Here is a 13,422-nt window from a genome sequence, read left to right as displayed (position 1 = left end):
AACTTTTATAAACAGAAAAAAGAGCAGGGATGGTGGGGTAAAGGGGGGCAGAAAGAGACAAACATGCTTCCAACAACAGATAAAAGGGATCAAGTGTGTGCTCTGAGCCTGGATGAGCTGGGCAAAGAATAACTCCATGATGGCAGAGTAGAGAGTCCCCTTCAGCGCAAATGAATGCAAAACAGATTAAGCATCAGCATGCTGCGCCGCTACGCCTTTGAAATGACACGTCACAATACAGTTAATTTGTTGAGGAGACACTTTTACACAAAGGATGTGGGCAGAGGAGGGGGTAATCGAAAGTGAGGAAGTAAGAGAGAAACTGAGTGAAACTGAGTTAGAAAGAAAGAGAAAGACAAAGACTGAGAGGAGAGCTGACTCCTCACAATCCCCTTTTCTTTATTTTTTTAAACAGGACACTCAATATCATAATCACACTCTGAAGCCCAAGCATTTATGTCAATTTTCATATTTAATACTCCCTTTAATCTTCAAGGGCATTAAATCAAAGAGGAAAATGCCTCTTTTCAGTCTGGGTACTTACTGGCAGGATTGCTTTAGTCATGTTGCACTTTTTCTCCAACAGCTCATAAACATACTGAGTGATGATCTGGAGAGAGAAACACACACACACACACACACACACACACACACACACACACACACACACACACACACACACACACACACACACACACACACACACACACACACACACACACACACACACACACACACACACACACACACACACACAGGGAGAAATTACATTGATAATACTGTCTAATGCAATTAATATTTTGTTATATTACTGTTGATACAAATCCATCCAAAAAGGTAAACTAAACTGTTGACTGTATGTGTGAGTAAGTAATAGCAACCACTGTCATACTTGTAAACAGAATAAAAAATACTATTCAAAACCCTTGTTTGCCCCCTGGGGTGTGTGTGTGTGTGTGTGTGTGTGTGTGTGTGTGTGTGTGTGTGTGTGTGTGTGTGTGTGTGTGTGTGTGTGTGTGTGCGTGTGCGTGCATGTGCGTGTGCGTGTGCGTGTGTGCGTGTGCGTGTGTGCGTGTGTGTGTGTGTACGCACATGAGCTACTTGAAAGGGTCTGGATTGTACTATGTACTGTGTGTGTGTGTGAATCACAGTGCAGTGAGTGTTGAGGTTGTAAGTGCCAGGAGAGGAAATCTCCTGTACAAGCGAAGGGCTGATGTAAGTTATGTTTATCCCCGCAGCCACAGCACTAAAGAACCTTGTATACCGAGTCATTCCAACCCCAGGCCAAGCCTTTCATGGTTCAGTGACATTAACAACTTTCTATTCCATTTTCCTTATTTTTTCTTCCCTTTCCTCCTTCCTTTCTTCTCTTCATGTCTTGCTCAGCTATGAACTGAAAGCAGCACGTTGTGGAACAGATTTAAACTTTTGATTAGATGTGAGAGAAAGACTGAGAAGTAAAGAGTGACAACAGATGACAGGGCAAAAAATCAGTGACAGTAAGCTGTGTTGGAATTATTGCTGCTGTGATTATGTCACCCCAACATATGTCATGACAGACTCTATGTCCAGTCCATGTCATGACAATACTGTGTTTGGTGGCAGGACCACAGGGAGAGCTGTGCAACATGCTGTCCTGTCCTGCTGTTAAGTTTCACTTTGGTTAGCTTTATAGCATCAGCCTAACTAAATCAGGCAAACAAAGACTAGCAGTGGCGCCACAAATAAAAAGCGTGTCCGAATCGCAGTCATGCTCTCTAGTCAGAGACCGACCAACCGACTGACCCCGAACACAAACAAGGATCAAGACAGTCTTGTCTCACAGCACAGATCATGCTCAGCTCTGATCTATGGGTGGAAAGGGGAGAAACTCTACTAGTATTCAGTTGGATTCATCCTCTGGGGACCAATAATGTTGGTATAAAATTACATGGCAATCCATTCAAAAGTTGTTGAGACATTAAGGTCTGAACCAAAGTCACGAATGATAGAATGAGCAATAGACCATCCTTGTAGCCATACCACTAGCATGTGTACAAACAGTTTTTTGCACAAGGTTTATGTTATATTTGTAATTGGCCAATTAATAGACTATCAGTATCAATACACACTATCAAAATAATTTTAACACTGTACAAGTATTCATAAAATGTGCATAGTTGAATACAAATATGGTCATGGACCAATCCTACTACTATCCAAATTCAAAGTAAACTCACTGTACATAAGGTACAGTAAATGGACGAGAGGTGCAGTACAGCTACATGACAATAAAACAGAATCTCAAAAACCATCCTGCTATTTCTACATGAACGTCAAGTTCAACATTCAAGTTTCTTGGAGGAGTAAGAAAATCTTCACCCCAACTGCTGACAGGACTGGTAAAAAAAATATGCAGCAGATTAATATCAAAAAATGTAAAATGTTACAACATTATTTTAGGCCATAATCTGCTTAGTTTTATAATTTTTGGCATACTTAATACAAAATATATTCTATTCCCATTTGCCACAGGACAATGGAATTATATATATATATATATATATATCCTTAAATTACATGTTCTGAATTCTAAACATATTTTAAATGGCACAAATTTGAGAAAATGTCTGTCAGGTCATAAAGGTGGCAGATTATTCTCCAAATAGCTGATCTTTCACAGAAGAAGGAAAGGACAATAAAAGGCCAAGTTAAGAGAATTTTTAAGGGTATCTACATTTAAGTCAAATGTATATTCTCATGAATAATCACAATATTGCCATGCTCTTTCATGCCTGAAAGAAACTCAATCCTAACTTCATTTACTGCTTATGGACAACATGCAAGAATAACATTATGCACCAGACACATATTACCCTTATGACAGCCAATCAAAGGCCAGCAGACAGGCTAAATGAGATGATCGATCTACTATTTGACCCTGTAAAGGGAAGAAAAAAAAGCCGGAGGAGCTAAAACAACGTCACCTCACTCCAACCCACCAAACCTCTAACAGCTAATTCACTAAAATGTCAGCCGGTCTGATGAAGACTAAAATGATTCTAGGCCTGAGTATGCTAGTGTTTAATGACATCAACTATAAGCCTCACAGGAAATTTCATTTGCACTACGTTATTTGTTCAGTGCCTCAGGTGGCTCAAGAAACATCTGATATAGAATAAGGAGAGATGGAAGGGGGAGAAAAAAAGTGTAAAGAATGTAAGAGTGTCACTGTGTGAATATGTTTCCATTTATGAAAGGATACTACAAAACTTAATATAATTAAAATTTTTATGTAGGCTGTGTGGTAATCTGTATGTTTTAGTTCATAATGTAAACTGCAGCCAGATGACCTTTTCAGTGAACAATATACGAGCAGATCAAAGAGATTAAAGTGAATTGTTGCAGCATTCCAATGGCTCAAAATCGAAAAATATTTTTTAGAAACAATGGGATAGACTCAGAGCTGAGGCACAGAACTCACATAGTGATGCACACACACACACACATGTGCACACCGAGCCAGCCTCCTTCTGTGTGGGCCTCTGTGGACTACGTCTCAGCAGCTGATCAGTACAATAAGAAAAGCCTCTTTGTCACCTAATTACCAATGTGTTATAAGTGCTTTAATGAAATGCCTGCAGGAAGTAACGCCGAGTGCCTGCATTGTCGGGATTGGATGATAGGAGAAGCATGAGGAGTGGATTTGCCAAACAATATTAAGACACACAAAGGGACACAAAGGGAGGAGGTGAGAGAGAGAAAAACAGATAGAAAGAAAGAAAAAGAGAGAGGAAGAGAGAGATAACAGCAACCTGAATCAATTCAAATCAATAGGTTTCACAAAAATAAGCATGTTTACAATGCCTTTCAATCTGCAACAAATATATATAATCAGGCTGACAAGCCACTCGCGCGTGCGACATTACCTAAAATTTCAAAGTAAGCTTGGATTCTATCTGTCAATCATAAAACATGTGATCCAAGTCCTGCACTGCACAATTGTAAAGTCCAAAGACACAGACAAAGACACACACACATATATAAATGACATTGGCTCAGTTTATGAAACATGTAGCCCTCACTATGTAAACTCTACAATGACCTGTGGATCACACAGAGCCAGCCTTCATTGAGGTTTAAAAAAAAAAAAAAAAAAAAAAAAAAAAAAAGGACATTCAATTGTCTTCTAGGACAGTCGGGTGATTATGTATCCATGAACAACAACAAGCTTTCTACATGACTGTGAGAGCGATCGTGGGAGAGTCTGAAAGAGACCTGCTGTGGTTGAGGTCACCTCTGTAGTCTGTGGTTTGTTTGTGCAGGGGAAGCATTGTGGCGATGAAGCAAGAAGAGGGGGATCAGGGAGGAAGGAAGGGACTTACAGGAGGGCTCAGTGGGAGGAAAGAAGGAAGACAAGAAGAGAGAGATGGAGAGGTAATCCCCAGGAGTCAGAATCTCATGCCAGTTCCCACTGCGGTGAACAGCTGAGAGGAGAAGGAGCTGTGGAAAGTGGGATACAGGGGGAGAGAGTACAGTACAGTGCGTGGCCTTGATAAGAGCCCTTCAAGTGGGTGGGCTGTGACATCGACGCCAAGCAAACCTTTGGTCATCCCCATAACAATCTCTTCATCACTCTCATAAACACACCAGGCCAAGGTCTTAATAAAGACTGCTGTGGTTTCAAGTTGATGTTTTTTAACTCCTCACCACAGAGAGAGAAAGACCTCCCACATTATGTGTGCACATGTGTCAGTTAATGTGTGTGCGTGTTCTCCCACTGATTACAACAGCCATGCCTGGTTTGGCTGACCGCACCTGAGGCGATAAGGAGATGATCCTTCTTGGGCATGCAACAAATAAAAATGAGCAGGAAGAAAACCAGAACAGGAAGATGAGGATAGATAGATGAGGACAAGGAGTAAGGATATGTAGAGAGAAAAGGAGGATAGGAATCAGAGGGCTGTAAAAAACAAAAAGAAAGGCAGGGAGGATAAAGGTTGATACAGTCAAGGGCAATGGAAAAACAGAGGTGATTATAGGAGAGGAACAGATAGCAGTACTCTCAAACCAACACAGAGACAAGATCACAAATCATGATGTGTTTATCAAGATTGCTCTAATTGTCAGAAAGACAGATTCACGACTCTTTTAGACCCATTTAATGCTTGTTAAGAGTGAAATACAATACTATAATTATAAAAACAATACAAAAGTCTTCATAAATGTTCAGGTAATATTTAACTGAAAATGCAGCTATACCACAAAACATCTTAAAACTAATTCTAAAATATCTAAGGTCATATTTACAAAAGCCTCATTTGGGTTTTCAGTTTAAATAATGTAATTGAAGATGTTCTAATGGGCCCTGTGTAGCCACCCTGGTTTGTCTGATAAATTCTGATCATCAGCCACGTGCACAGATATACTCAAGACAGGAACACATACAGTATACACACATACACAACAAACTCATGTTCAGGCACACACACACCTCTTGTCTCTCTAGTCCAGAGCCCTCTCCAAAAGCCACTTAGCCATAGAAACCAGAGAGCAAGAAAAGGCATCAAAGCTGTTTATATAATGAAACTGAAAGAGCTGCTCCATGCCGTATCACTGACTACACCCAGGAAAGCATTCCTTCTTCTCCAGAGAATAGAAGAGAGGAAGAAGGAAGAAAAAAAAAAGAAAATCCCCCGAACAATGCAGCACAACAACAGTGGCAACAACAGTAAAGCATACTCAAAGAGAGAGAGACTGCAAAAATGAGAGAGAGCATGAGGCAATAGAAAGGTTGTTTATTTTAAGTCAGCCTTGTGTACCAACAGAAAGTGGTATTAAAATAGGGCCTATTGTTGTGAATTTGTGATCTGTCAGTCCATGTGGGAAACAAAGAGAGAGAGAGAGAGAGACTAGTGTTATTCCCATGAGGTCTCTGTCATTCTTCTGTCAGAGGAGAGAGGGCTCTCCAGGGGAAGAGAAAGTTCTCAGACGCAGACTGACAGACAGACTGTTTACACTTCGCGAAGATATCCCTCTCTCTCGCTCACTCTCTGCACTACTCATCCTAATGGCATCGTAATGACCTCCTCAGGTGTTAACTGAGAAGCCGGCAGAGGGCTAATTCAAAGTAAAGTACTGTTTGCCACCGTGGGTGCCGGCGGTAGCGACAGATGCCAGCGCTGTAACTACCAGCCCTCGTGTCTTTTCTCTGACACCCCCCTCAACTGCTCCCACCCCCTGTCCAATTCCCTTCTCTTTCATCAACTCTAATCCACCTCACCCGCTCCCTGCAACCATTTCTGTCTGACTGTGTCTGCTTCCTCCCTGCTCTCAGCAGAAGCTGCGGCAGCAGTGTTGAAGTGTTTTGGGAATGGAGACGTGATGGTAGTCACTGAATCAGGGCAGACAGCTGTCATTTATAGTCACTCTTTAGAGAGATCCCATTAGCTTCCCAACTAAATGGTCTACGACTGGTAGAGGGTCTCCTGATGCTTTAAGTACAGTATGGAGGAATGTCTCTGGGGTTCCCATCATGGGCCTGACACTGGGGGGGGGGGGGGGGGGGGTGTCTTCACTCTCTAATGGATAAAGATTATGTTTTCTGATAGAATTAAAATATTTTAACAATTCACCTTCAATTTTATTCAGATGCTGGCCTTGGTATCCTCCGACACTGTCACAGAGCCACGCAGAAGGTTGTAAAGCAGACACACATGCTGCTCTGTTACTATTACATTAAAAGCTGGTCATAATTTCTCTACTGTTCCAAGGAATTTCTTTTGCCCTTCTTCTCTTCAGTGTTTTGCTCAAGGACACTTCAGCAGACTCTTACACCTTGGCCAGCTGGTCACTGCTATGACAACACTCAGCATCCATAATGCCGAAACAGAGGGCGACAGGAAGAGAAGTATAACAGAGAGACAGCAGAGTGTAAAAGACAGACAGAAAGAAAAAAAAAAGAGAGAGGAATAGACAGAGAAAAGAGGAGAGAAAGACAGAGACAGACAGAGAGAGAGAGAGAGAGAGAGAGAGAGAGAGAGAGAGCGAGAGAGAGAGAGAGAGAGAGAGAGAGAGAGAGAGAGAGAGAGAGAGAGAGAGAGAGAGAGAGAGAGAGAGAGAGAGAGAGAGAGAGACGGCTTTCTAATTCAGCCATCTGGCTAGCTTTACTTCATTATAATATTCTGGCTGTGTGTGTGTGTGTGCGTGTGTGTGCGTGTGTGTGTACAAATTTGTGAGTGCCTTCCATTCCACAGATGCAGGCAGAGCAGAGAAGAATCCTCATTTATTAACAGCTTAATAGAGCTCCATCTGGGCCAGACCCTATGCTTGTCTTCTATCAGAGAGATTCATCACCAAATCACAGGAATTAGACTACAACTGACACCTACACAGGCTGGGGTGACCCTGCTGCACTGAGCAACACCGCACAGATAGCCTGCACTGTATTACAGCTGTAATACAGCCATTACGATAACAGCCAGAGCAAAGAAAGGAAAATGTCATTACTTTTCAGTTTTCAGTCTTGGTTTGTATAACGTTTTTTGGCTCGACTACGACCAAACGGAGCAAAATAGGAAGAAAATAGCAATAATCTAAAAATACAGTACATTAGATAAGTAAACAATTTATAAGCTGGGGTAAATTGAAATAACAGAGAATGAGATCATCTATGTGTTTATGGAGCGCACCCGGAATTTGAAAGGGATAATATGGTTTTTGTAGCTTTGCTATTTGTCCTACTTATCAAGACACAAAGAACCATAGGTGCCTTTTGTTATGCTACTGCCATACCTTCAAATTAGACAGAGGAACTTAAAAAGCCATCAGTGTGTGAGCTGACTCTCTGTAATAAGGAAAAATAGCAACATCTTCCAAATGAACTAAGTGTCCCTTGAAAAAATTTAGTTCAAATATTCAAATATTCAATATACAAGTGCCTCCCTAAGATATTCTCATGGCACAAAGCTTATGGTTTGGGGAGACTTTCTTCTCCCGTTGACTCTATGTTTGCATTAGGTCAATAAGTCGGTCAGCTGAGTCAGCATATTCAAACTGTTGATTTTGTGTAATTTCCTTATTGTTGTAATGATCTTTTGTATCCACTTTTCTTAATCTGTCTTCTGCACTTCTTCAATATGTGATTTCCTACAGTTCCCACAATGATTTTGCACAACTCCAATAAACTTGCCTTCTACTTTTATGTGTGTAAATATGGCCCATGGTGTCCAACAAATGGAACCAGTGCAGCTCTTCTTAGATACAGCCTCCGCAAATCTCTCCACATCACACTGTATATGCTGTATGGGAAAATGTTTAAATTATTTTTTTATAGATTAAAAATGGAGAGGTAAAAATGATTCACTGCTCTTGCGCTAAAGCCAAATTTTGTTCCCATCTCTTTCTTTTGGTTGGAGGCCATCACACCAACATCCTCGCTCTCCCTCTTTCTATCGGTCCCTCCATTCAGACGAGGCTGAAGTGCAAATTGGACATCTGGTGCTGTGATGTGTCTGACAATACAGTCGCCTACCCCCCTCACACACTCACACACACACACACACACACACACACACACACACACACACACACACACACACACACACACACACACACACACACACACACACACACACACACACACACACACACACACACACACCTCCATACAAAATACAGGACCATGAAGATATAAAGAAACTGAAAGGAAGAGAGGAGGGAGGGAGAGATGGACAGCGGTATGGAAGAAGGGAGGGAGAGAGAGGAATGCAACTGAACATTAGGGGGCAATGATGATGCCATTCTATTCACACTGCCAGGGGCAAACACGTGCACCCGCGTCCTTGTGCCATCACACTCACACACTCTCAGGCTTCATTGTGGCGAGCTCTCAGACCGTCTCAGGTGGCAAGTTGATAGAGGGCAGTGGGATATGTTGGGGAGAGGTACTCACCAACAACATGCTTGTTTGCATGCAAGTTTATTCTACATTTCCCCCTCATGACATCTGACAAAGGCTCTCATCCTGCCTTAGCCTGCAATCATACCTGCGTTAAAACAATGCAAGGGGGATGTTGGGTGGTGGGGGTGTGTTGTGAATTCGGCGGCCACAACACTACACAGCTGTTCATCCTAGTCATGAAGATTTAACACAGAGACTGAACAGCAGAAAACAGTTACAAAGTAATCTACCAGAAACGTACGCAGACGCGTACTGTAGATGACTGGCTAATGCAGCACATTGTTGGATGATGTTGCATTGCAGGAGGAATTTTTTGCCGGACGTCCATGCGTTTTCTTGGTGGAGTCCCCTGTGCTGGTAACCCAACTGAGTCACTGGACTATCCTCATTCAAATTAATATGCAGTCAGTGCTACGATCTGAACCGGGCCTTTCAGGAGAGGAATGACACAAAGAGTCGATGGACAAACAATGACAGGGATTCCAGGTACAAATCAGAAATAAAAATGCAGGTATGCCTGTGTGACACACACTCTAAAACTCACAAATACAGAGGCTGACTAAGCAGCATAACCTACTTTTACAACAAAAGGCATACAATTCAGTTGCTGCGTCTATTTATAATAGAGCATATTTCTTACCAGCAAGAACAATGCATTTGTACAAGCAAGGTACAGTATTCATTTTCTTGAATCATCTGTGGCCTAAAAACAACAGACAAATAATACTGCTTATTCGGGTAGTGCTTCTTTCTTCTCAGCCAGATAATCTCCAGCAGTAAAACTCAGACAGTATATGTTCTCATTACACAAGCTCATATCAACATTGATTGACACGGTTTCCTTTTTTCTCCTCTAAATAAGATGCTTCTGTCAATTTTTTAATCATGCGATGAATAAAATTTGCATACATCTTGCTTGATGATTATTTGTTTCCTCCAAATGTTTGGCCCCCCTTGGATGCCTGAGTTCGGTTAGTTTAAATGTCTGTGTGTTCTTTTCAGGGCCTCTGCTTGCCTGCTACCAAATGTTTGTTTCTACAGTCTTTTTAGATGCTGGTAGATAGTCTGTGAGCAAACGAAAGAAAAGAAAGGAAAAAAGCCTTCACAGAAGGCTGGCTCTCAAAGGAGCCACTGTATACCTGCATTAGAAATAATAAAAACACCCAGGTAATCCCACAAACGGGTATATCACTTTGCTTTGAACTTCAAAGAATGTACACAACAATTAAAAGCAACATAGCGGGGGATGCAAATAAAAAAAACAGATTACAAAAGAACATTTGTCTCATTATCTTAATGCATATTGCATGTGGTGGTACTGTGGGAGTGAATTAGAGGTGAACTTTAGGATGGATATATGGTGTAGTTGGACGACCACAGAACTTCAGAAGTGTGTCAACTTCAAAATTGCGTCGGCAGGTTTTTCAAGCTGTAGATATTTTTTAGAATGCCTTAATAAAAGTTTCCCACCGAACAGTCCACAGACACACAGCAGCAAAGAACAGCGAAGGCCATGAGATCCACAGTCATGTCACACATCAGTCCAAATAGGTTCTTTTGTTTACCTGCAAACCTCAAGTCTGCATCAGAAGAAAGTATGGGGTTCTGCAGTAATATGTGCATCACATGCTCTATTCACCAGTTGATATATTATGCAGATTACCAGATTATATTTTCTGGTACAGATTTCACATTTGATTCAGGTTTTTGCCCAGAATCAGAAGATGTGTCGCTGTCCAGTTCAGATTTTGCGTTTCCAAATTTAACTGAGGTTATGTGACAAATTTGAGCTCAAACTCAAGTCATACCTCAACTAAGCTGACAAGAAGATGATTAGGGTGAAATCAAATGTGCCAGTCTGCCTTGTCAGACCATGACCTTTACAATACTTCCTCACACTCATCTGACAGAGGCCTGGACCACAAGCACACTCCTGTTGAAGCCATTCTGTGGAATTTTCAGTGTTATAAAGAGCACTACCATTGAGACCATTCAGTTAAGCATGTGTAAGGAATCTACCGTCCATTTTACACACAAATTTTAAACTGTAAATGGTGTGCTAATTCATGTCTACATTGCCTTTGAAACAGAGCTGGAATCCTGTTAATCAGCCTACTCAGGACCATGTAACCTTTTTGTAAATCTGAGTCAACTCAATTAACAGTCTAATGAATGGATATAGCACACAAAAATAACAATGTTCTTAGACATACACTCACCGGCAACTCAATCTAATTCAATCCCATAAAACAGCTCTGCCATAAATTCTACTTTTATGAAGCTTCTACATTTTCAGTTTTTGTTGACATTGTCAGAAGGGTGATCATTCTACTTTATGTTTATTATTGAGGTTGTAGTGGGTGGTGGTGTACTAGGGTGCATAATATTGACCAGTATTTCTAATACTTTGTCCACTACATGAGGGGAGCAAAATCTTAAGAACACTTTTCAAAATAATGCAGTCCAGTACATCACCACCACCACCACCACCCACTACGACTTCAATAATAATCATGAAATAAAATGATCACCTTTCTGACAATGTAAATAAAAACTGAAAATGTAGAAGCTTTGTAAAAATAGAATTTATGGCAGAACTGTTGTATTAGATTGCATTAGACTGCTCATGTGTACCTAATGAAGTGACCAGTGACTGAATACTGCACATGTATAGATGTAAAAAAGAATTTAATGAGAGTCAAACTTGATTTTTTGTAATTCCATTGAGCTGCGTGCTGCATATCAAACTGTGAAATTTACAACGTGCACTCAACACTAGTTATGCCACCATGGTGGGAAAAAACAGACTTGACATGAAACTGTTCTATATGGGGTATCTACAGTATATGTGAATGCCAAAAACACTGCCTAACACCAATATAGTAAAGCAATGTCACAGGTGCCATGTGTGATAAGGGCTTATATGCCATGTCAATTTGCTACACAAAGAATCAACAACAACTGCTACATCTTGTGATGCCATGTTACAAAAAGCCTTGGTCAGGACAGAAAATCCTGATAAACTGAGTAGGCCCTGCAAAAAATGCTGAACCTGGATGGCCTGAAAGACTCTTAAGAACACCCATAATATTGCTTACTATAGTATGCCAGTAAAGAAAGCTGTATGTTACCTCTCCAAGAGCTTCATAACGTTTCTGGTTCCAGCGGTGTAGATCCTCTCTGGCATTGAATACAAAGGGTTCCCCTGTCTTTATATGTCTGAGCTGCCGATCTGTATGAGAAAAGGAAAAAAAACACATATGCAATGATAAATGATGAGTGTGTATGTGTAAGTAGTGTAGTGGGGGGGGCGCTTCTTACTGGACATTTATGCCAAATAATGCAAACTAAGCTTGACCCCTTAGTTTTCCATTGCATATTTTCTCTCTCTTGCCTGTGCTCCCTCTGTTGATCCTTTCGCTTCCTTACTCTCCCTCCCTGAGCCCCCCATCTGGCAGGTACAAGGCCTGTGGATGCAGCAGTGTTCTTCCAGTCACGACTCCAACGGCCTTCTGGGTAGTCTGGCAGGCCAGGGCTGGACAGCTGGTATGGCACAAATTCTCTTTCCTCTCTCTCTCTCTCTTTTCATCCATTTAAAAGCCTCTCCCTTTCCTCTTTAACTGTGTCCATCTCTCTCTTCCTCTCTGTCCTCGCTCACTCTGGCGACAGGCCACAGGTCTGTCCTGGCTATTCCACCTGAAATCTCCAAAAGCAAAGACTAAAGTAGGTGTGGGAAAGGTCCAGAGTGTGTGTTTGTGTGTGTGTAAGCACAGAGAGAGAAAGGTGGCCTGGCACACATCAGCAACAACGACAACTGCTTCTTACAATTCCTTTGAGGATGCTGTCTGGGCATCAGCCAATCACCCTAACCAGCATTGCTTATACACTCATACACACACATAACAATTCTCCCAACACACACACACCCGCAGCTCTAGCCAGGAAGACCAGGTGTGGTCATACAGTAAGTGTATGTATATTTCGATGAATTGTTGCAAGTGAGCCACGCTGCCATTATAACGCATAAGAACTGACTGAGAAAAAACAAAAGTTCTTTGGGATAATGTTTAAGTTATTTATCATAATTAAGGGAAATCAGAGGAATTTTAAACACATCCAGGTTTTATTTCATATAAAACAGTCATAATAGTAAAATACTGTTCTGACAGAGTCCTACTTTTTTTCTTAATAATAACCCTTATGTGGCTGTGGAACCACTAGGTTTATACCTTTACAAAGAGCCCATCGATCCTGCAGTTGACACTACCACACAATAAAACACTAAGCAGTGTTAAATTTAATTTTGACCTTCATGACTGCAGAATTTGTAAGAGCTAAACCACTGAAAAGTACATATACTTAACCCAAATAGCCAGGGGGCTCTCATACTTTCTCAATTATTGCACAATGTGAGAAAACCCATCTAAGATATAAATAAATATAATATCTTTGCAAGATAAAAGAATGCACAAGCTTTTTTT

The 13,422-nt window shown here is 41.2% G+C and overlaps 1 protein-coding gene across 1 annotated transcript in view; it reads right to left on the bottom strand.

The window, feature by feature from the left end:
* Positions 1 to 13,422, bottom strand: part of arb2a (ARB2 cotranscriptional regulator A) — a 152,981-nt gene that overhangs the window by 135,012 nt on the left and 4,547 nt on the right. The window contains exons 4-5 of the mRNA XM_062416727.1: positions 12,073 to 12,173; positions 545 to 610 (exon numbers count right to left, since the gene is read on the bottom strand). Of these exons, the coding sequence (XP_062272711.1) occupies positions 545 to 610; positions 12,073 to 12,173 (167 nt within the window). The remainder of the gene's footprint in view (positions 1 to 544; positions 611 to 12,072; positions 12,174 to 13,422) is intronic.

Source organism: Scomber scombrus, chromosome 4, assembly GCF_963691925.1.
Source record: "Scomber scombrus chromosome 4, fScoSco1.1, whole genome shotgun sequence".
NCBI classification, from domain to species: domain Eukaryota; kingdom Metazoa; phylum Chordata; class Actinopteri; order Scombriformes; family Scombridae; genus Scomber; species Scomber scombrus.
Note: the sequence above shows the minus strand (reverse complement) of the source record. Positions and strands in the feature narration are given on the sequence as shown.